Source organism: Scyliorhinus canicula, chromosome 12 (assembly GCF_902713615.1).
Source record: "Scyliorhinus canicula chromosome 12, sScyCan1.1, whole genome shotgun sequence".
NCBI lineage: Eukaryota > Metazoa > Chordata > Chondrichthyes > Carcharhiniformes > Scyliorhinidae > Scyliorhinus > Scyliorhinus canicula.
The window spans coordinates 31,368,119-31,392,606 of NC_052157.1; the positions used below are offsets into that span (position 1 = coordinate 31,368,119).

Below are 24,488 nucleotides of genomic sequence, written 5' to 3' on the forward strand. Positions count from 1 at the left end.
GAGGCCATTCGGCCCATCGGGTCTGCACCAGCCCTTGGAAAGAGCAGCCTACTTAAGCCCACGCCTCCACCCTGTCCCCACAACCCAGTAACCCCACCTAACCTTTTTGAACACAACGGGCAATTTAACGTGTCCAATCCACGTAACCTGTGGGAGGAAACCGGAGCAAACCCACGCAGACACGGGGAGAACGTGCAGACTCCGCAGAGACAGTGACCCAGCAGGGAATTGAACCTGGAACCCTGGAGCTGTGAGCAACAGTGCTAACCTCTGTGCTACTGTGCCGCCCATTGGGCTATTTCTGAAATACATATTCAATGTACTGGACCTGAAGTCCAATCAGCATTGTTATTTAAACCTTTCCACCCATCATGCCTGGGGTCCTTGACCTACATTGGCTCCTCGATCCTGGCTCCAGGTCACTGTCCATATGGAGTTTGCACATTCCCCCTGTGTCTGTGTGCATATCACCCCCACAACCCAAAACGATGTGCAGGGAGATGAATTGGCCACACTAAATTGACCCTTAATTGGGGAAAAAAGAATTAGGTACTCTAAACCTTTAAAAAAAAAAAAAAAAACGACCCTCACTCCGTCGGGTCTTTGTCCTTTTTTGGTATCAGTGATATTGAGGCTTGTGACAGTGTTGGTGGCAGGGTGCGCTTTTTTAGTGAGTCTGCGAGCATCTTCCCCGAGTGCTGATGCAAATGTTTTGTAGAAGTATGCTGAAAATTCATGTGGCCCCGCCACCTTCCCCGCCTGCATGGAGTTGACACCTTCCATGACTTCCCCCAGTTCTAGTGGTGTTTCTAGGCCCTGTCTCCTAATTTCCCCCACGTCCGGCATGTCCAGCCTGTTGGGGATCTGCTTCACCTTCGAGTCTCCCTCTGGGGGCAACTCGGTGGTGTAGAGCCCTCGTTAGAAGGTTTCGAAGGCTTCCTTAATCTTTTCTGGTGCTGCGACTAGTTTGCCGCTTCTGCCCCCCCCCCCCTCCCTCTCTCTCCTCTCTCTCTCTCTCTCTCTCTCTCTCTCTCTCTCTCTCTCTCTCGCTCTCTCTCTCTCTCTCTCTCTCTCTCTCTCTCTCTCTTCTTCCCCACCCCCCCCCCCCCCCCCCCCCCCCCCCCAAAAAGATGAATTGGTGTGAGTCTATGTCGGGGATTTCTGCCATGGTTTTCTTCATGGACTCCGAGTCGTCGCAGTTGGGAGCGTACATGTTTACAAGGACCATTGGATGCCACTAACCCCATGGTCCGTAATCATTCTCGTCACTGTAAGCGCTGTCCTCTTATGAGCAGTTTGGCCATCTCCCTAGCTTCGTCTCATAGCATGATTTGGCACGTCTGTCCCACTCATCTCTTTCTTACTGCAGTCGGTCCTTCTCCCTGACGTTCCAGGTGACTATTCTGATGTGCGTGTTTCTGGTGGTTCTTCCACCCCCTTGCGGGTCAAGCATTCTTAGCTTGTGGATGCACCCTTGCGGGGTCAAGCATTCTTAGCTTGTGGCTGCACCCTTCTGCGGGTCAAGCATTCTAGCTTGTGGATGCACCCTTTGCGGGGGTCAAGCATTCTTAGCTTGTGGATGCACCCTTCTGCGGTGTCACACCATTCTTGGCCTTGTGGCTGCGCCCCTGCACACCAGGGTGTGTCCCTTTGTTTGGGGGGACATCCAGATGGCCGGTGCCACCATGCCTCCACCATCCTGGGCTGTGCCCTGCACTCCCAGGGTTCCACTGGTTTGGGGGCCCTCCAAGATAGCGGTTGTGGTGCCATTGTTTCATTGTCGCATCTGCGTTCTCTCCCCCCCCCACCCCCACCCCCCCCCCCCCCCCCCCCCCCCCCCCTCCCCCCCCCCCCCCCCCCCCACCGTGCGGCCCTTCATCCCCCTCAGCCTCTCCTATCCCCCTTCTTCTCTTCCCTCTCTCCTCCCCCCCCCCCCCCCCCTCCCCATGTGTTCGTCATCGCCTCATTCTTCCTCCCTAGGCTTTTATTGACTCTGCCATCCTTTCGGCTCCTGAAATTGTTGCTTGGCATGCCTCGCTCGATGTGGTTGTGTTGGAGGAGGGTGGGGGAGTTTTTTTCCCCGTGTTTAGTGGCCTAATTTGGGGCTAAAAGTGCCTAATTTCAAGTTTCCTGGGGAAAAGCCACCTTTCCAGCGTCCGCTCAGCACATCGCCGTCACAGGATGTCACCGTGGGCTTTTTAACATCCATTACAAAATCTGCAGAATGGTACCTGTGAGAATGCAGCACTCACTTAGTAATGTTGTCGCTGAGATTATATACTCAGGTCAGCAATTGAAGGCACTGCAGCTAAACCAAACTGACATAAATAAATGGTCTTTTGTTGGCAATTATTTGCAAAAAGGGTAAAGCTTTTAAAAGGTAGTGAACTATAACTTTTATCCCTTGAAGAATGTGGATGAACACAGTGGACATTCCATAAGGGATAGGTGAGCAATGGATGACAGCTAATTGGAGACACTGATTTATCTCGCTCCTGGTAAAAAATCTTTGTCGATAATCAAAATAAAACATCTTTTTTTACAAGAACAGAACTGTGTAGCTTAGGCAGTCTATGACCAAAATTCTCCTGCTCCGAGTATCGGCCTGGTCACTTGTGGATTCCTTTTCATCTCCTATTGTTCAACTTTTGTACCAGATTTACAAGGTATAAATAGACGAGTTTAAAAATGTTTCACTAATTTTATAAGGAATGTAGTGCTGCAAGATGAAAGGGCTTGATCCAACAGCCACGTTGCTTCCAAAAAGCTGCTGTCACAGCGCAGCCTGGCCGATAGTAGCCAGGAGACTCTGCACCCGGGTTCTACCCGGCTCACTACGCCTGGCGAGATCTGACCAGATCTCGCGAGACATGAAATGAAATGAAAAAATGAAATATTTTGCAATGTAAATCCCACCCATTGTGGAGACAGCTAGTCTCACTTCTTCAATGTGCAGATTCCTATGTTACTCGAGGCGTGGGATCAATTTCCCTCGCTGCAGAGACCTTGGGCGAGCGCTGTTCAGCACTGGTCTCCACAAACGGGGACCAGACGGAACGGCATTCGTGGGGCTCTCCCAAGGGGTTGGAGGCCCCAGGTACATGCCCTTTGGGCAGGGTGGGACCATGGAACTGTCAAGGTACCCAGGTGGCCCGCCATGGTGGCACTCCCAATGTGCTAAGCTGGCATTTTTCTGTGCACCGGCGATCGGGTCGGAGGTGCTGTGTGTGTGTGTGTGTGTGTGTGTGTGTGTGTGTGTGTGTGTGTGTGTGTGTGTGTGTGTGTGTGTGTGTGTGTCGTCCGAACGTTCTCCCCATGTCTTCGTGGGTTACCTCCGGATGCGTCCCACAAGTCCCGAAAGATGTGCTTGTTAGGTGAATTGGATATTCTGAATTCTCCCTCGGTGTCTTCAAACAGGTGCCGGTATGTGGTGAGTTGGCCCCCTGATCTAATGCGCGTGGCGTTTTCTCACCATGTGTTTTGGAAACACGTGGCTAAAAATGCTTGCTATGGGACTTAGTTCCCTTTTAGTTGAATCATGGCCGACAGGTTTGCCTAATTTGGGAAAACCAGCACTAAGCACATCAGGTCTGATATCTCATGGCCTGATGCGCACAATAAAACCATCTGCACTTGACTCAAAAATGTGCACCAACCCTAAGCTGAGAGCATCCGTACTGCACTGATTAAATTTTCATTCGTTGCACCAGCTATCCTGTGGCCACTGGGTTACATTTCTCACTGGTGCCTAACTAAAACCAATTCCTTGCGTGCGGGATACAACCGTTAGGAACTGGATTGAGACACCCCAAACACAATTGAAGCAGGAGTGCTGCAGAGACAGGCGGACCAAAATTTATTCCATTGCTCTGGGCTGGGCTTGTCTTTTGTCTCAGGCTCATGAAGACAAGTTTTTATTTGTATTAGTGCTTTGTATTTATAGGACAAACGATTGTCATTTTTAAATGAAAATGTCTTGTTTCGAGGAACGCGAGAGGTCATGGTGTGTTGGTGTGCGTGTACAGGGGATAGCAGCAGCTCATCCATCATAACGCGCAAGTCTCTCATGCACAGCGGAGTTAATATTGGTTCTGACCTCCCTCATCAAAAGTAGGCATCTTAGCTACTTTGTATGAATTGAAAATGTACATGGCCTTGAGTTGCTTCAGATATCATTTTTCATCATTATCTATGACATATCATTTCATCAAAGGATGTTGCCCTCCCCCCAATTGGGGCTGCCACTAATACCACTGAAGCTAAAGATATGCTTAGCTTTGCGGCTGAATGGACTTCACAGGATAGAGTTTTTAAATATTGTTTAAGTTTGACTGTTTTATATCAGTCAAGATACATGGCACTTATTAACAAGAATATATCCTTACTAGAGTTTTCTGATATTGCTTTGTAGCCCCACCTTCTTTCGTTGAGTGGCCTGAGAGCCTGACGAGGCCTCGGGCTGGTACGGCCAGGTTTATGTGTCAGGCCGAAGGTATTCCTACACCTAAAATGAGCTGGCTGAAGAATGGACAAAGGATTCACTCCAATGGGCGTATCAAAGTCCAGTATAGCAGGTACACGGCTATTTATTTTTAGCTCTGATTTGAAAGTCTTGACTCCCGTTTGTAGAATTAACTATGATTTAATAAAAATACGTACTTGAAATGTACTTGATTTTTGTTGTAGTTTTTTAAAAAAAATTTAGATTACCCAATTATTTTTTCCAATTAAGGGGCAATTTAGCGTGGCCAATCCACCTACTCTGCACATTTTTTGGGTTGTGGGGGCGAAACCCACGCAGACACGGGGAGAATGTGCAAACTCCACACGGACAGTGACCCAGAGCCGGGATCGAACCTGGGACCTCAGCGCCGTGAGGCGGTTGTGCTAACCACTAGGCCACCGTGCTGCCCTTTGTTGTAGTTTTAAGTGCAGCTATATATAACTGGCCAGGGCGTGGAGTTTGCATGAGCTTGGCCACAGTACTCGGGGAGGATCCAGGTTCAATCACTCCAGTCCGCTGTGGGACTGGTGTGGTGGACCTCGGAGCCCTGGGATATGAGGGGAAAATAGACCCGACTTCCTGTTGTTTTTCTTCGTGTTCTGATCGGTGAAGATAGGATCCATCAGGGAGCTGGGGTTACACTACTGAATTGCAATGTTGTGAAGCAGGGGAGAGCAAAGCTTTTAAGAGTATTGACAGGCAGAGGGATCTGGGTCACTGCAAGTGGCAACGCAGGTGGAGAAGGTAGTCGAGGTATACAGCATGCTTGCCTTCATCGGCATTTAGTATAAAAATTGGCAAGTCATGCTGCAGCTGTATGGTACCTTAGTTAGGCCACATTTGGAATATAGTGTTGAATTCTGGTCCCCACAGTACCTTTTGAGAGGGTACAGAAGAGGTTTACCAGGATGTTGTCTGGTATGGAGGGCATTAGCTTATGAGGAGAGGTTGGATAAACTCAGTTTGTTCTCGGTGGAACGACAGAGGTTGAGGGTGACCTGATAGAAGTCTACAAAATTATTAGGGGCATGGACAGAGTGGATAGTCAGAAGCCTTTTCATTGTGTGGAAGAGTTAATTATTGGGGGACATAGGTTTAAGGTGCAAGGGGCAAAGTTTAGAGGAGATGTGCGAGGGAAGTATTTTACACGGAGGGTAATGGGTGCCTGGAGCTTGCTGCCGGAGGAGATGGTAGCCATGATGGTCACCTGAGGAAGGAGCAGTGCTGCGAAAGCTCGTGTTTGAAACAAACCTGTTGGACTTTAACCTGGTGTTGTAAGACTTCTTACTGTGGAGGACATGGTGGAAGCAGGTACGGTAGTAATGTTTAAGGGGCGTCTTGACAAATGCATGAATAGCGGGCAGCACGGTAGCATTGTGGATAGCACAATTGCTTCACAGTTCCAGGGTCCCAAGTTCGATTCCGGCTTGGGTCACTGTGTGGAGTCTGCACATCCTCCCCGTGTGTGCGTGGGTTTCGTCCGGGTGCTCCGGTTTCCTCCCATAGCCCAAAGATGTGCAGCTTAGGTGGATTGGCCATGATAAATTGCCCTTAGTGTCCAAAATTGCCCTTAGTGTTGGGTGGGGTTACTAGGTTATGGGGATAGGTGGAGGTGTTGACCTTGGGCAGGGTGCTCTTTCCAAGAGCCGGTGCAGACTCGATGGGCCAAATGGCCTCCTTTTGCACTGTAAATTCTATGAGCATGTGAATAGAGGGATACGGGTCCTAGAAGTGTAAAAGATTTTAGGTTTGACAGGCAGCATGGTTGGCGCAGGCTTGGAGGACCGAAGGGCCTCTTCCTATGCTGTACTTTGCTTTGTTCTTTATCAGAGCACTGCTTACTCACCATGACTCTAATCTTTATCTCCCTCTGCAGAGCATATAATAGGCCAGTCAGCTCCATTCAATTGAAATGTGTATTGCCAGAGTTTGCAGTGTTTTTTATGCTAGTAATGGGGACTGGCACAGAATGAGGTTCCATTTTATAGGGGCTGTGGTGCGAGCCCATATCAACAGTTTTGTATTACCTTTGTCGCACTGACCCGTTACGGTTGTCTTTTTTTTTAACTTGCTGAGCACGGAATTTAAAGCGCTAAGTTCTGAAGTAGTGGAAACACAACTAATCCCAGTGCAATATACTGGTGATCCAATGGTTAATGTCCTTTGTAAGCCAGGAGTGTATCCAAACGTGGACCTGGCCTAATTCTAACACAGTACTTACAATCAGCAGCAGGCCTTAGAACATAGAACATTACAGCGCAGTAGAGGCCCTTCGTCCCTCGATGTTGCGTCGACCTGTGAAACCAATCTAAAGCCCATCTGCACTATTCCCTTATCATCAATATCAATATCCAATTACCATTTAAATGCCCTTAATGTTGGCGAGTCCACTACTGTTGCAGGCAGGGCATTCCACGCCCTTACTACTCTCTGAGTAAAGGACCTACCTCTGACATCTGTCCTATATCTATCTCCCCTCAATTTATAGCTATGTCCCCTCGTGCTAGCCATCATCATCCGAGGAAAAAGGCTCTCACTGTACACCCTATCTAATCCTCTGATCATCTTGTATGCCTCAATTAAGTCACCTCTTAACCTCTCTAACGAAAACAGCCTCAAGCCCCTCAGCCTTTCCTCATAAGATCTTCCCTCCATACCAGGCAACATCCTGGTAAATCTTGTCTGCACCCTTTCCAATGCTTCCACATCCTTCCTGTAATGCGGCGACCAGACCTGCACGCATTACTCCAAATGCGGCTGCACCAGAGTTTTGTACAGCTGCAACATGACCTCATGGCTCCAAAACTCAATCCCTCTACCAATAAAAGCTAACACATCGTACGCCTTCTTAACAACCCTATCAACCTGGGTGGCAACTTTCAGGGATCTATGTACATGGACACAGAGATCTCCCTGCTCATCCACACTACCAAGAATCTTGCCATTAGCCCGGTACTCTGTATTCCTGTTACTCCTTCCAAAATGAGTCACACCTCACTTTTTTGCATTAAACATCATTTGCCCCCTCACAGCCCAGCTCTGTAGCTTATCTATGTCCCTCTGTAACCTGCAACATCCTTCTGCACTGTCCACAACTTCACCGACTTTAGTGTCATCTGCAAATTTACTCACCCAACCTTCTACGCCCTCCTCCAGGTCATTTATAAAAATGACAAACAGCAGTGGCTCCAAAACAGATCCTTGTGGTACACCACTAGTAACTGAACTCCAGGTGGAACATTTCCCATCAACCACCACCCTCTGTCGTCTTACAGCTAGCCAATTTCTGATCCAAACCGCTAAATCATCCTGAATCCCATCCTCAATATTTTCTACAATAGCCTACCGAGGGGAACCTTATCAAATGCTTTACTGAAATCCATATACACCACATCAACTGCTTTACCCTCGTCCACCTGTTTGGTCACCTTCTCAAAAAAACTCAATAAGGTTTGTGAGGCACGACCTACCCTTCACAAAACTATGTTGACTATCCCTAATCAAATTATTTCTTTCTAGATGATTATAAATCCTATCTCTTATAAACCTTTCCAAGACTTTGCCCACAGCAGAAGTAAGGCTCACTGGTCTGTAGTTACAGGGGTTGTCTGCTCCCCTTCTTGAACAAGAAGTGCCAGTCTTCTGGCACTATTCCTGTAGACAATGATGACATAAAGATGAAAGCCAAAGGCTCAGCAATCTCCTCCCTAACTTCCCAGAGAATCCTAGGATAAATCCCATCCGGCCAAGGGGACTTATCTATTTTCACACTTTCCAGAATTGCTAACACCTCCTCCTTATGAATCTCAATCCCTTCTAGTCTAGTAGCCTGTATCTCAGTATTCTCCTCGACAACATTGTCTTTTTCCTGTGTGAATACTGATGAAAAATATTCATTTAGCACCTCTCCTACCTCCTCGGACTCCGCGCACAACTTCCCACTACCGTCCTTGACTGGCCCTACTCTTACCCTAGTCATTATTTTATTCCTGACATACCTATAGAAAGCTTTAAGGTTATTATTGATCCTACCTGCCAAAGACTGGCTCCTCTTAGCTCTCTCTTTAGGTCCTTCCTAGCTAACTTGTAACTCTTGAGCACCCTAACTGAACCTTCACGTCTCATCTTTACATAAGCCTCCTTCTTCCTCCTGACAAGTGATTCAACTACTTTAGTAAACCACGGTTCCCTCGCTCGACCACTTCCTCCCTGCCTGACAGGTACATACTTATCAAGGACGCGCAGTAGCTGTTCCTTGAACAAGCTCCACATTTCAATTGTGCCCATCCACTGCAGTTTCCTTCCCCACCCTATGCATCCTAAGTCTTGCCTCATTGCATCATAATTGCCTTTTCCCCCAGCTATAACTCTTGCCCTGCGGTATATACCCATCCCTTTCCATCGCTAAAGTAAACGTAACTGAATTGTAGTCACCTATCACCAAAGTGCTCACCTACCTCCAATTCGAACACCTGTCCTGGTTCATTACCCAGTACCAAATCCAATGTGCCCTCGCCTCTTGTTGGCCTATCTACATACTGTGTCAGGAAACCCTCCTGCACACATTGGACAAAAATGGACCCATCTAAAGTACTCGAACTATAGCGTTTCCAGTCAATATTTGGAAAGTTAAAGTCCCCCATAGCAACTACCCTGTTACTTTCACTCCTATCCAGAATCATCTTTGCAATCCTTTCCTCTACATCTCTGGAACTTTTCGGAGGCCTATAGAAAACCCTCAACAGGATTACCTCTCCTTTCCTGTTTCTAACCTCAGCCCACACTACCTCAGTAGATGAGTCCTCATCAAACGTCCTTTCTGCCAATGTAATACTGTCCTTGACTAACAATGCCACCCCTCCCCCTCTTTTACCATCTTCCCTGAGTTTACTGAAATATCTAAACCCCAGAACCTGCGACAACCAATCCTTTCCTTCTCTATCCATGTCTCCGAAATGGCCACAACATCGAAGTCCCAGGAACCAACCCATGCTGCAATTTCACCCACCTTATTCCGGATGCTCCTGGCGTTGAAGTAGACACACTTTAAACCCCTTCCTGCCTGCCAGTACACTCCTGCAACCTTGAAACCTTACTCATGACCTCACTGCTCTCAACCTCCTGTATACTGGAGCTACAATTCTGGTTCCCAACCTCCTACTGAATTAGTTTAAACCCTCCCGAAGAGTATTAGCAAATTTCCCCCCCAGAATATTGGTACCCCTCTGGTCAGGTGTAGACCATCCCGTTTGTAGAGGTCCCACCTACCCCAGAATGAGCCCCAATTATCCAGGTATCTGAAACCCTCCCTCCTGCGCCATCCGTGTAGCCACGTGTTCAACTGCTCTCTCTCCCTATTCCTTGTCTCGCTAGCAAGTGGCACGGGTAACAACCCAGAGATAATAAATCTGTTTGTTCTAGCTCTAAGATTCCACCTAGCTCCCTGAATTCCTGCCTTACATCCCTATCCCTTTTCCTACCTATGTCGTTGGTGCCTATACGGACCACGACTTGGGGCTGCTGCCCCTCTCCCTTAAGGATCCCGAAAACACGATCCGAGACATCACGGACTCTGGCATCTGGGAGGCTACACACCAACTGCGAGTCTCTCTCATTCCCACAGAATCTCCTATCTATCCCCCTAACTATGGAGTCTCCAGTGACTAATGCTCTACTCTCTACTCCTCTCCCCCCTTCCCTTCTGAGCAACAGGGACAGACTCTGTGCCAGAGACCTATACCCCATGGCTTACCCCTGGTAAGCCCCCCCCCAGTATCCAAAGCGGTACACTTGTTACTAAGGGGAATGGCCACAGAGCATCCCTGTACTGACTGCTTCTCCCAGCCCCTCTCACCGTCACCCATCTATCTTCATTCTTCGGAGTAACAACATCCCTGAAGCTTCTATCTATGACCACCTCTGCCTCCCGAATGATCCAAAGTTCATCCAACTCCAGCTCCAGTTCCCTAACGTGGTTTCTGAGGAGCTGGAAATGGGTGCACATCACACAGGTGAAATCAGCAGGGACACTGACAGCGTCCCTCACCTCAAATGTTCTGCAGGAGGAACATTGCACTGGATGAGCAGAGGTCACAAAGAGAGAATAGACCCTCTAATGAAATGGGAATAGCAGCCTTCTCTGTACAAACAATGTGATCTGCTGAGATGATTAAAATTGGGTTGAATGTTTACCTTCTCAAGGGAAAGTTCATAGAACATTGGAACTTCAGGTGCAGGTGCTTAACCTGCCCAGTACGGTAACCTGACGTAACTCTTTGTTACCTGTAGGCCTCAATGCGTGAAGGCTGGTGTTATACCAATAAAAGTTCATGATTGACTGAGTGAATACCAGATGACTTTTTAGAGGGGGTTCTGGCTCCCTCCTGAATTTGAATTGAAGCAAATTAGCTTTGGAATTTATTTTATTTTATACAATTAAGATTTGCGTAGTAAGCAGACTTGGGGTGCTTTCTAGTAAACTGGTCATGTTGTTATAACTTGTCCATAGACATTTTCATTTATTAAATGTACAAAGTATGGATCATATTTCTTAAGCTTTGCATATGCCAAGTGTAAAATTGTTCCATTAGAATTCTACACTCATTGTTACTAGATATGAGCACAAACACTCCGGTAATTAACCAAATTATTTTCTTTAAAGCAAATTGGTGATAAACCAGATCATTCCCGAAGATGATGCCATTTACCAGTGTGTGGCTGAAAACCAACAAGGATCTGTTCTTTCAGTGGCCAGACTGATTGTTATTATGTCTGAGGACAGGCCCAGTGCACCGAGAAGTATCCAGGCAGAGACTGTGTCGAGTTCAGGGATTCTTCTGTCTTGGGAAAGGCCCATGTACAATTCTGACAAAGTAATCGCATACTCGGTCCATTACATGAAAGCAGAAGGTGAGCCACGAACCTTGTGCCTACCCTTCAAGCTTTGTGTTGCTGAAATATATTTTCTCCTTCAGCCAGTAGATGACTGGAATTGTTGATTTTAAAGCTGTCTGCCAGGTAATAGAGACTTGTTTACTGCAGTAATCCTTACACGGTGCATCTTTACTAGAACTTCAGAAGAAGCATCGGTTTAAATGTGAATGAGATTGCTTGTTTTAAAGCTAATCTGCAAGTATCATCCTCTTCACTTTTTTTTGTTGTTGTTGGGGCTTGGACATTATCCGCTCCCAATGTCTAATTGGAATGTGAGAAGCTGACCATCTGTTGTTAATATTCTATTGCTGAGCAGAGGTCACAGAGAGAGAATAGCCTCTCTAATGAAATGGGAATAGCAGCCTTCTCTGTACAAACAATGTGATCTGCTGAGATGATTAAAATTGGGTAGAAGGTTTACCTTCTCAAGGGAAAGGTGTTTATTATGAGTTCATAGAACAGAGAGTATAGAAATGCGTGAAGGTGTAATTAAAGTGTGTGGTGAAGTGTGTTCAGGCAGCACCACCAGTTTTCTGAAGACATTAAAGTGTTGGCCATGGAGTGCAGATTGCAGTCGAATGGTTGCTTTGTATTCTATTATAGTTATTTCATTAAGCCCCAGCGTGAGTTCTGTTGGAGTATTCAGCAGGGTAACAAGACTCTTTAATTTTCCTTCAAGGATTTTGTTTTCTAGGTCAGAAATCAGGACTTTTGAAATACATTATTAGCCAGTAATTACTACTTGTGTATGGGCCTCTTAGGTTTTGCAAATTAAGCGGCTATCAAGCTTATTCATGAATGTGGGAAAATGTAATTGGGAATAATTTTGCTTTTGGCTGTGATTTAAAATACGGTTGTTTTGCTTTAAGAGGCAAAGTGCTGGCGAAGCTGATTACAGGAAGATAAACTCTTAGCATGAATTATGTGACTCCATTGCCACAATGGAGATGGAAGGAAAAGTTTATTTTCTGAAAAGTTTGTCATTTTAAGGGATATTCAGATTCTGTGTATTATTTTTCCATCGCGTGCCAAGCCCTAAAGAAATACAGCGTAATGGGGTTGTCTAGGTTAATTATTTCAGGCTCACAAATTGAGAGGGGATTTTTCTTTCCCCAGGTTTAAATAATGAAGAATATCAAGTGGTTATTGGAAATGACACAACTCGGTACACTATTGACGACCTAGAACCAGCCAGCAATTACACATTTTATATTGTAGCGTATATGCCTATGGGAGCGAGTCGAATGTCAGAGCATGTTATTCAGCACACATTGGAAGACGGTATGTATGAAAAGTTGCCGTGAACATTTAAACATTGGCTTCTGTTTAATACAGAAAATGTGTAAGCAAGAATGGCCCATGAGAATTCTTTCTTGTAAAACATTGTATCCATGGTTTATTTCTCCACTGAGCAGCCTCGAAGAAATCAGGATTAGTTTATTTTTACCAGCCTGGAATAAGCCTAAACGCCTTTTAACCAACATTTGCAACAAATTTTTACTTTTTAGTATAAGAGCTCCATTCATGTAACGTAAATCACCTCATACCTGTAGTGCTTGAGCATTGTGCAGGAGGTGTTTACTTTTTATATTTTATTTCGGTCACCGGTTTTTCACACGCATCCACCGTTTACCTCGCCCTCTCGGTTCCACTCTAATCTGTTCCATAATATTCATCGTTTATTTCCAACAAATTCTGGGTGAAAAATGTTATTTTCATAGTTCCCAATTAGTTTCTCCCAGGTTTTCTGAAACCAGCTGTTAATTATATACACCCGCTGTCCAGTAATGACACAAAGCGTGAATTATTAGTTTCCAGTTCAAATTTAGTCATTCTGTTAGACTGTCCATTATAAGTGAAGTGTAAAACCCTCCCCCATCATTTGCATTGTATATGATGACTTCAATTCTGGACATTGACTTATTTCTAAAATATAATCGTGTGCGCAAAATGGAGAAACAATTTTAGAAGCCACACATTGAACTGCATCCACAGCATTAGATTGCTACAATAAGCTTTTAGTCTTCCACTTGGCAGTGTTTATGTTGAACTTCTATGGTATTAGATAGTGTTTCCTATGTTATACCCTCTTGTTGCTAAACTTGGTATGGCTGAAAATAAGATCAATTTGACATGGATTAATTTTAAATACTGTTTCTTTCTTAATAGTCCCTTTGAGAGTGCCAGAAATTAGCTTGACCAGTCGCAGTCCAACCAACATCTTGATCTCGTGGCTCCCCATTCCAGCCAAATTCAGGAGAGGGCGTATTATTGCGTACCGCATTTACTACCGTAAAAGCACAGAGAGTGCTGTCCATCTTGTGGAGCTTCCAGGGACCATATCCGAACATTTGCTTGAAGATGTGGAGCCTGACAGCACTTATCTTGTACGGATCTCTGCGGCGACCAGAGTGGGATGGGGAGAATCTTCAATCTGGACTTCCCACAGAACCCCAAAAGCTACAAGTGTGAAAGGTGATTTATTGTCTTGTTAAACTTTGATCTCCATGCAGTGGAATTTCGGAAACCCATCTAAAAAGATTTGTCATGGCCAAGGTGCTGCACACTATTTATGACCTGTTGTTATGGTTGACCACAGGGTCGGGCAGCTGTTCAACAATCATGCAAATTTAGAAATGGGAATTCAACATCCAGTGCAATAAGCATATATTCAAACTTGATACCCAAATTAGATAGCTGGTTAACATATGATCGTGGAATGTTAAGGTGTCAGGGTGATGAGTGTATCAGATTTAGTAGACCAACGAAAAGCAATACATCTGATTTGTCTGTGTGGAGTTTGCACATTCTCGCCGTGTCTGCATGGATTTCCTCCGGGTGCTCCAGTTTCCTCCTACAGTCCAAAGATATGCAGGTTAGGTGGATCGGCCGTGATTTAAAAATAAATTGCCCCTTAGTGTCCAAAAGGTTAGGTGGGGTTACTGGGTTACAGGGATATAGTGGGAGTGTGTGGCTAGATAGGGTGCTCTTTCAGAGGGTCAGTGCAGACTTGATGGGTCGAATGGCCTCCTTCTGCACTGTAGGGATTCTATGACCTAACCTATGAATCTTTAGTTTTGCATTTGGGAAACTTTGTTTCAGTGCTGCAAAATTGTGTACCCCTTGGCAATATTAGAATTCACAAAATATTGATTTATTTTACATTCGTTGTTGTGCCAAACAAAAATATTGATTGTATATGCATTATCCACATGCTAGATGAATACAAAATAACATTTACTTATATAGTGCCTTTAATAGTATAATATCCCAAACAATTTCACAAGGGGTATTATCAAAAAAAAATTATGTTGAGCCACGTACGGAGATATTAGAGCAGATGACCAAAAGCTTGGCCAGAGCAGATTTTAAGGAGTGCCTGAAAGGAAGAAAGAGATGCAGAAAGGGGGAGAAGTTTAGGGGAGGAAATTCCAGAGCTGGATGTATGGCAGCTGAATGCATATTCACCAGTGCTGCTTGAGTGATAAAATTAAGGAACATCAAGAGGACAGGATTAGAGGACCACATATAACTAAGGATTACAGGGATGGAGGAGGTTACGGAGATAGAGGGATAGGCAAAATCATGGAGGAATTTGAAAACGTGGACGAGAGTTTTACTTAACCCGGGACCTACAATAGGTCAGCAAGCAGAAGGGTTGTGGATGAACAGGACTTGGTGCGATTTCGGGCACATGCAGAGATTTGGTGACCTCAAGCTTATTTGAATATTTGAACTCAGCCAACAGAGAATTGGAATGGAATGAATGAAGACCAGAGATAGCCAATGCATGGATGAGGGTTTCAGCAATAATTGAGCTGAGGCAGGAGAGGAGTTGCAAAATGGAAGTAGGTGGTCTTGGTGCAGATATTTGATCAGACACTCATCTCGGGGTCAATCATGACCGAGGAAAGAAGCATTAACACTTATTGGCTAATGATGGAGTCGGGGTCAACACGGTGGCGCAGTGGTTTGCATCCGGGTTCGATCCCAGCCCCGGGTCACTGTCCATGCGGAGTTTGCACATTCTCCCTGTATCTGCGTGGGTCTCACCCCCACAACCCAAAGATGTGCAGGGTAGGTGAATTGGTCACGCTAAATTGTCCCTTAGAAAATACAATGGAGTCAGGAAGGAAATGTTTGGGTGGTTAGTAGTTCAACGGGAATCAGGTAGAGGGAGTGGGAGCATGGTCTTGTGGACAAGATCAACTCAGAGGGCATAAGGAGACATGAGTGAAAAAATAGATAAATAGGGTCTAAAGTGGAGGGTGTAATGGGGCGAAACCTTAGAAAAAGCTTGATTTCAGTGGGCTTAGGAAGAGGAAGAAGCAGCAGAGGCTGACAGAAGTCCACGCGGCGTTCCTTTCACTAGTTGGAGGTCAGGGTGCAGGAGATAACTACAGATGTTGAAGATGATTTTCAGAAGAGAAAATAAGTCGGTCCATCGTTTCGATCCAGGATGATCATGGAATAGTGAGCAGTTTTCGCAGATGAGTTCAGGACCCAATAGTGCTTTATGTGTAGGGTTTGTATTAGTGATGTGATGAACAATACAATATGAAATGCTCTGCAATCAACTTGGTTTTGATCAGTACATAATGACTTTCTCTGACTCAAATTAGCAACCGTAGCATGTAATTAAAGAACACATTTTTTTTTTTTTTTTTTTTTATAAATTTAGTGTATCCAATTATTTATTATTTTTTTTTCAATTAAGGGGCAATTTAGCGTGGCCAATCCACCTACCCTGCACATCTTTGGGTTGTGGGGGTGAAACCCACGCAAACACGGGGAGAATGTGCAAACTCCACACGGACAGTGACCCAGAGCAATTAAAGAACACATAATAGAAGGCTGCAGATTCATTCATGGTGTGTTGTAACTAATCTCGACCAAGGTTCCAACAAAGGTGTGTCAAATTGTAATTCGTACTCCTGGGCTAAGATGAATAAAGATTAGGCTTCCTGCTCCTGATTTCTAACGATTATCATTGGTTGGATTTTGTGCTTGCACCTTCTGCAAGATGCTGATCAAGCTGGAGACCTGAACATACGGCTTCACAAATGCCAACCTGGTGCAAGCTCCTAAGTATCACCGCCCAGTTTTGTTAACCCCTCTCCATAGTGAAGCATTACCTGTCATTTGTGTTCAGGTAAACTTGTGATTCCAAGCCACAATAAAATGCTAGCAATTGTCTCTTTAAGCGTGTATGCTTAAACTAATTTTCATCTTCACCTCGCCCGTGCCCTGCTTTTGTGGGAAAAGCTAATTTTCAGCTTGTATCAACCAGGAGGTGTCTACTGGGGCCATACTTCTCTCCATGGCCCATTATGTGATTGTTGGCTTTCAGTTCCATTGGCACATGAGTACTTTGCAACATTACAATGCTCCAATGTGGCCTTACTGAGAACTAAGGGCACTTCCACCAGATGAAGCAAGGTCAGACAGGTTGTACGCTCGGTCAGTCAGACTGGGATTAGAAATCAGATACTGAACAATTCTATTTGTGGGAGGCCTAAAATTCATTTTTCTATGACTAACTTAATTTGTTGGGCTGTATGTAAATAATTATTAGCACATGCATCTCTTGGATCCAATGCAGAGAGAATCAACCCTTAATAGAGCATATCCTTAAGCACTCATAGGTAAAATAAAGCTCCATACGTAATTTGAAAAAGTAAAATTTTGTTACTCTAGCTTCCCTTCCCCCTCCACTGATCTTCTCCAGATCTCCTCTCACCAATTACCTTTTATTGCCAGGGACTGTTCCCTCGGGGCCCTGACGGTGGCCTCCTACCTAGTGAAGTTTGCTGGCCATTTTGTCATTTTCGCCAAGTCCAGGGAGTGTTGCCTCCTACATGTTAATAAGACCTGGGAGTTTAGCCTGAAGCTCACACCAACAGCGTCCTGGGCTCCCTTCCCAAACATAAAATCAATGACTTGGAAATCAGAGTTTTGAAATTGCCTGCTTACCATTCAATCAAAAGGCACAGTGGGTACTGGAGATGCATGTTATTACTTTTCATTATTTTTCATAGGCAGAGCTAGCATCACAATTATCGTACGCTGCAACCCACTGAACATTTTAAAAATATATAATAAATGTTGTCATATTCTTCTTGACGTGCACAGGGTGATGTATAAAAATATCCCAAGTTGGACCGTGTCTCCTGAAAGACAATTCTATCACAGCAAATGCAGCCAGTAGACCCACGAGTACAATTGTTCATTTAAAAATTATGCAAAATGTGCACCATGGATTGTTATTTCAGCAAAGGATAGATCTGCAGTGTGCTCTTTATTCCTCATATTGTCAAATGTGAGAGATTGGAAATAAATTGATAAACCGATAAACGAGCACGTATTTGAGGCTGTTAATCTGGGATTAGTTTTGGGCGTGCTCTTTTATGACTGGGGAGCAAAATGAAGCTGTTATGATTTGGGGGAGGAAAATTTAAACCTCCATCCCTGGGCAGAGAGCATATGGTGATCTGCCTGTTGTTCATAAGAGATTGTTACAATAATCTTGTTAAGTTGTTGCTGCTGTTACCCTAGTAACCTTTGCCCTTGCGCCAGTAACATCAGAATGGGCTCCAAATCAATGGATCATGAATGTTTGCAATGGTCTGCTTGCCCCAGTAGCAAAGATGAGCACCGGGTGTGTTTGATGGGAGCTGATTCTGCAACCGTGGGAGGAGAAAATATCTTGTGTTTACCTTCGATTTTATTAAATGGTATCCATCCAAGAATAATTCCGTTTGGGCACAGACAAAGAGATGGTGTGTTTATGTTTGCTGATACATCCAAATAAACAGTCTAAGCGCCAGCATTTCATTCTGGTGCCTGCTATCTTAAACCATCAATCTTGAAGCTGTCAGGCTTCGGAGCAGGACATATCCCTGTGGGGCTCCATGCCTGTTGTTTTCATCAGATTAGGGGAGTAAGCAGCAGGGTGGACAGCATTCCTTCCCTTAAAAGAAGAAAAGCAAGACTTGAAAAAGCTCATCCCGAGTTCTGCTACACTTGTGTTTTTTGTCTTGGGCTTCGTGTAGCCTCCTGTCTGTCATCTCTGGATTTCTTAGCACTGCTATGTTTTGAGATTTTCTCAACACCAATCATGACCCGCTTGGAAACTATGACCTTAAAGCAGTAACCCTAAAGAAATATGCATGTATGTATGGAGAGAGAAAAATATATCCAGAAATTTTGGTTGCCAACTTGAATGTTTATGTAATGGGCCAAGTTTGGCTATTGGGCTCCTCAACTGGAAGTATAGGATACCACTTCAATGCTTTTCAGGAGTGGTTTTATTGACTGAGATACTAAGGCCCAATTTAAGTCACAGCTGAATTTCAATTTTCTGAAGTAGGAGCAATGGAAGTGCTTCTAAATTTGACAGCAATTTGTTTTCCGGTTTCCCTTTAGTTGTGAACCATGTGAAATGTGGTTTTCGTTCATCCAGTGGAGTAAAGCATTCTATAGTGACAAAATAAGTCACTATAGAGGTATTACCAATAACTTTTAGATCCACACATAATGTTCTGAGAACAAACACAAATGCCATGATACTCTTTTTAAGGGTGAAATAAGTCATTTTTTAAAATACAAAGTTTACATTGTGAATGTAGTCTTTTACAGAAAAAACTGACTGCTTCATCTATATTTTAAAACAAAGAATCACATTTGATCAACTTAATTCAGTTCAAGGAAACTTGTGCTTGAACAGGAATGTTTGAAAGGACGTTAATAATAATGTTTTCGTTCCATCTCCTATTTCCATAGTCCCCTTGGCCCCAGAGCTGCGATTGGAGCCATTGAACTGCACAACGATTACAGTAAGCTGGAAACAAGCAGAGGAGAATAGTGTGCACATCCAGGGATATAGACTGTTTTACCGGGAAGAAAGTCAGCAGGAAACTGGACCAATTGGACTCGGCATGCAGGATTCCCATTACACCATCAGTGGACTAGGTATGTGATTTCCAAATATTTCATTTAGTTTTAACTTGTTGTCTCTACTTGCAAAGGTAGTGCTGTTACTTTTAACTCCCCACTTTTAGGTTTTTCCGACATAGTTTTTTTTCAAGTCTTTGGCTGGGTGAAAATGTGGATTTTAGCAATAACCAAATCTGTTTGGAACTGTTTGGAATATTTGCTCTGGTTGTGCTTTATGCTTTTCAATCTTTTTTCACCACACACTGCGTTACCCAGTTAATCGAACGTTTTCCTTTATTGTATATTTACTGTGTTTCAGTTGTGCTGGAAATCCCCACGGTTGGGGGGAGGGGTGCAATTTAATTTTCCCTCTGGATCAACTCCACAGTAAAGTTTATTAACAACAAACAAGTATGGGTTCGATGCCGGCCCCGGGTCACTGTCCGTGTGGAGTTTTCTCATTCTCCCCGTGTCTGCGTGGGTCTCACTCCCCACAACCCAAAAAGATGTGCAGGGTAGATTGATTGACCACGCTAAAATGCCCCTTAATTGGAAAAAATAATTGGATACTCTAAATTTATTTTAAGAAAACAACAAACAAGTTGCTTGACACGGGGTCTGAGAATAAAATAACTCAATGTATTTTTGTTCGGGGAAACCTGTCCAGTATCTCTAAATGGAAAACTTAAAATTGTATTCCGAAATTTAAAAAAACATCTTCACTGAATTGCCAACTCTTTCTACTTTTCTAAGTAATTGAAACTCAATATGCAAGTCACATCTGTCTTATGAAAGCATAAACATACTTTAAAGTGTTTATTCACAGTGCGGCTACTGTATAATTGTAATGAATAAAAGTGCAAACTTTAGTATGCTGTATCTGCTTTTCAGAATAAGTGTGATTGGATTTGTTAATCAGTTTGAACAGTATATTTAATTCCTTTTGTCCCTTGTCTCCATTGAAAGTGGAATGATTTGAATCAGGACATTATCTGTTCGTTCTTCTGTCAGGGACAAGAACTTGTCACTTTACAAACTGCAAAAGTGTTCTCCCTTCATCTGCAAATACCACTCACTGTTCAACACATCTGCCTTCCTTTTTTTTTAAAATTTAGATTACCCAATTATTTTTTCCAATTAAGGGGCAATTTAGCGTGGCCAATCCACCTACTCTGCACATTTTTGGGTTGTGGGGGCGAAACCCACGCAAACACGGGGAGAATGTGCAAACTCCACACGGACAGTGACCCAGAGCCGGGATCGAACCTGGGACCTCAGCGCCGTGAGGCGGTTATGCTAACCACTTGGCCACCGTGCTGCCCCCACATCTGCCTTCCTGTTCATTCTCCATTACATCTGTGTTAGTGGTTGCTGCAGAAATAATTTTAATTTTTAAAAAAACATTTAGCTCTACAAAAATAATGTGACTTTAACAAGGGGGCTTTTCTATTACGCAGTATCATTTACATATCAGCCCTTCCTGAGAGCTTTTTTGCATTGTGAATTATTTACACAGCCTTTTCTGTCAACACAATCCTTCAGCACAGTTGTTCTGCATTTTTGCTCCTAGACCACCTGAAATGATCTGAAATTTGTGCCACGTAACCATTGTTATCAAATTGTGCTAAATCAGAACTATGGTTTCTGTTGCCTTGTGGAGAGCCAATTGGAGTAATGGTACAAGTTGGTTTCTGTGCACATGCAGTTAAATATTTCACAGACCACTGTGAAGTTCTAGACTTGATGTGATGGAGGTAAACACTGGCCCTCTTCCAATTTACTTTAATGTGTACATACTAATGGATGTTAGTATACAATTAAGATTGTGTTGAATTCAGATCTTTGTCTATTTATAATCTTGAGAAAGACTTTATTGTTTTCTTCAGTGCTTTCAAATGTAAGAGTTTTGAATATTTTTAGTGTATTATTGGAACTGCTATTCTTACGACTTAAGTAGTGTGATCCTTCAGCAAAGAAAAGGAACATGACTATCTGAATGTTATTGCGTTTGAAATTCTTGGTTTGAACAATCTATAAATGTAAGTCATTGTAGAATTATTAGCTCTGACCTCAGTCACTGTTTGGCTGTGGCCCTTGACTGTTGCTTGGTGATGAGCTTAGATTCACGGATCCCTGTCAAGGGCCTCAATCCCCGTGTGATGTGGGAACAACAGCACATTCTTAACTACTAACTGGACAACTGACCATCTGTGGCCATTTCAGCCATAGCAGGTGGCTGGCAGCTGACCATTTAACCAGGCAAAAAACTGTCCAGGACAATGAACCAAGAGAGTAGAACAAAACCTGATCATTGATTGGATTCTGTTCCTATTCCAGTGTTTTGCATGTTGTTTATCCTTCCTGATGTAGCTACTTTGGCTATTAGATCAATCATTACAGACCAAAGTAAATGTAACTTTGTGGAGACATTCATTTTGAACAACCTCCGTCTGTCTTGTTGGCACGATTCTTCCCTTAGTTATGGTAGGTTAGGCTTTTCTGATTCTATATTATGTGGATTGAAAAACACTTTCTGGTAGATATCTAAGCTCAAACAGTATTCCTTTATACCTTAACATTAAAAGTTGCCTAATCTTAAAAGAAAATGAAAATTAAGGGGCACAGTTCGGATGGGCCAGCCATTCTGCTCATGTTTTGCAAATCATATTTGGAAAATTAAGTTATTAATTGCAATAACTCTACTTCTGCAGTACAATATATATAATTTGTGTAAAGTTTTCTGTCACAATAAAACATTTTTTAAAAATTCGACAGAGCTGTAAAGCAAATAACGAAGTATTAAAATCTATCATATGCTCCACACCCCTCTATCTCACAAAGTTATTGCTCAGAAAGATCATCTTTGTTATATAATTTTTCACAAGTCACTGGAGTTTGAAAACATGTTGTTTTTCTGCTGTTTCTTTAGTAAAAGTTGTTTCTGATCTTTATTTTGGCATTTTATTTCTGCAAAAGCCAATTAATTTGAGGTGTTAGACTTGCGGAGGATAAATTATGAGTTTTTATTGAGTACAAGGCCCTGTTTCCAGCATATTAACCGGTTTATTGTGCACCAAATCAGTTTATTTCCTCGGCCTTGTCACGAAATTCCAACTGGAGACTAGATGGGAATGGTTTGCTTAAGGCACTTGTCCCAGTCACTGCCTTTTGACCTCCTAAGACCCCAGGATTTTATCTCTTCTCCGTGAACAGAGATAAAGTTCTGTCTCTGCTCTGGCAGACGGTGACGATTTATAAATGTGACCTTTTCGCAGCCCAGGCCCACTTTTATAAATAAAGTTTAATCAGCCAAGACTTGATGCAATACTAAGAAAATTGAATGTTATACTTGCGGGTTTAATTGCAGGCTCGCCTAGCAAATCACAAATATATTATAGACCTCGAGAGGATGCTCACCGCAACTGAATCAGTATGCATGAAGTTCTTGGATTCTTATTCATACCCCAGGAAAAAAGTAGAACTATTTAAAATCTGCTAATGCATGAATCAGACCTGAAAATAGCTGTGAAGAGAAAAGCAAAAATATATATTTTGGCAGTTTTTGAATTACCGTTAGAGTTTTAAAAACATTCAAAATAGTTTGGAAAAAAATTCCCATGGCAACACCTGCTGACAAAGAATGGTACTACAGACTGAACTGTACAACGTGAAAAATAAATTCCCTCATTACATTCCTTTAACTGCATTGCACTTGGAAAGTGGAACACTTTGTCATGAAGTCCCAGATGTTTAGACACTTCAATTTGTGGATTGTTAAATTACCCACCCTGAACTAGAGAGGATTAATTCAGCTCGGTAATGAGTATTGGAATGGTTGGAAAGCCATGGTCGCCTACACCACTCAGCACTCGGATAACTACCAATGAGTACTGATTTATGCAATGTTCTCTTCTTTGAACTCTACTGTTTAAGCACACGCATAAATTTGCATACTCATGTCTGAAGCTGGTAAAATTGCTTCATGGTGGTAAACTAATTTCCGCGGCACAGAGGTTAGCACTGCTGCCTCAGTTCCATGGACCCAGGTTCAATTCCGGCCTCGAGTGACTGTCCGTGTGGAGTTTGCGCTTTCCCCTTGTGTCTGCTTGTGTTTCCTCTGGGTGCTCGGGTTTCCTCCCACAGTCTAAAGATGTGCAGGTTAGGTGGATTGATCATGTTAAGTTGCCCCTTGGTGTCCAATAGGTTAGGTGGGGTTAGGATGGAATGTGGGCTGAGGTGAGATGCTCTTTCCAAGGGCCGGTGCAGCCTCGATGGGCCAAATGGCCTCCTGCACTATAAATTTTATGATTCTATGAAAATAAACTAATTCAAAGGATGTATTACAGTTTGTAAACATGCTTAAATACAGGCTGTGGTCAATACGAATCATTAAGAAGCTTTAAAAATACGCTCAGTTATTGTGAAGTGATTTTGGCGGGACGGGCGGAATACCTGCACGGGGTTATTGGCAGAAAATCTCGGCCATTGCTTTTATTCATGATAAAATTCTTACTGTGTTCCATTAATTTTGGTCCCAAATTGACATGCCTGTGCAATGTAAAAACAAGAAATTAGGCTCCCCCACAAGCTCTGAAGGTTTGTCAAAAAACAAACCTTGCATCAATTGAGATGTAAGCAACTGGACATTAGAGTTCTGGATGTGTTGGAAGTTTCTGTACGATACAGCTTGGAAGAAGATTGGATCAAACCAGAAGTGGAGGCCTGAGGTTTTGGTGTTGAGTAGTGAGTTCGAAGTAGACACATATGTAATTTTGGAGGGGGAAACTGGTGATCTGGCTAATGAACTCAGTGGCCTGATTTTTCCTGCCATCCACAACAGTGGGATCTTCTGGCCCTGCCAACGGCGCACCCCCACCACTGGTTTCCCAGTGGCAAGAGGTGCATTGATCCGGGTTGTGTGGAAAATCCCGCCCACTGAAACTAAAGCAGCAAACTTGAATTGAGCTCTGTGACTGTGAATACATTGTGTTCAAACCTAATTAGCATTTCCAACAGGGAAAAAAATCTGTAGCGTGATTCTTTCAGTGGGTTTGAGCATTGTGGGTTCTGTTCATTTTATATTTCAATGTGTTTCACTCTATAGTTAAAAATGCTA

General features: G+C 43.6%; 1 protein-coding gene across 3 annotated transcripts in view; it reads left to right on the forward strand.

Moving 5' to 3' along the window:
* LOC119974954 (protogenin-like) overlaps positions 1-24,488 on the forward strand; it is a 150,258-nt gene that overhangs the window by 72,056 nt on the left and 53,714 nt on the right. For all 3 annotated transcript variants that reach the window (XM_038814337.1, XM_038814338.1, XM_038814339.1), the window contains exons 7-11: positions 4,412-4,574; positions 11,166-11,413; positions 12,554-12,718; positions 13,607-13,912; positions 19,220-19,408. In XM_038814337.1, the coding sequence (XP_038670265.1) occupies positions 4,412-4,574; positions 11,166-11,413; positions 12,554-12,718; positions 13,607-13,912; positions 19,220-19,408 (1,071 nt within the window). The remainder of the gene's footprint in view (positions 1-4,411; positions 4,575-11,165; positions 11,414-12,553; positions 12,719-13,606; positions 13,913-19,219; positions 19,409-24,488) is intronic.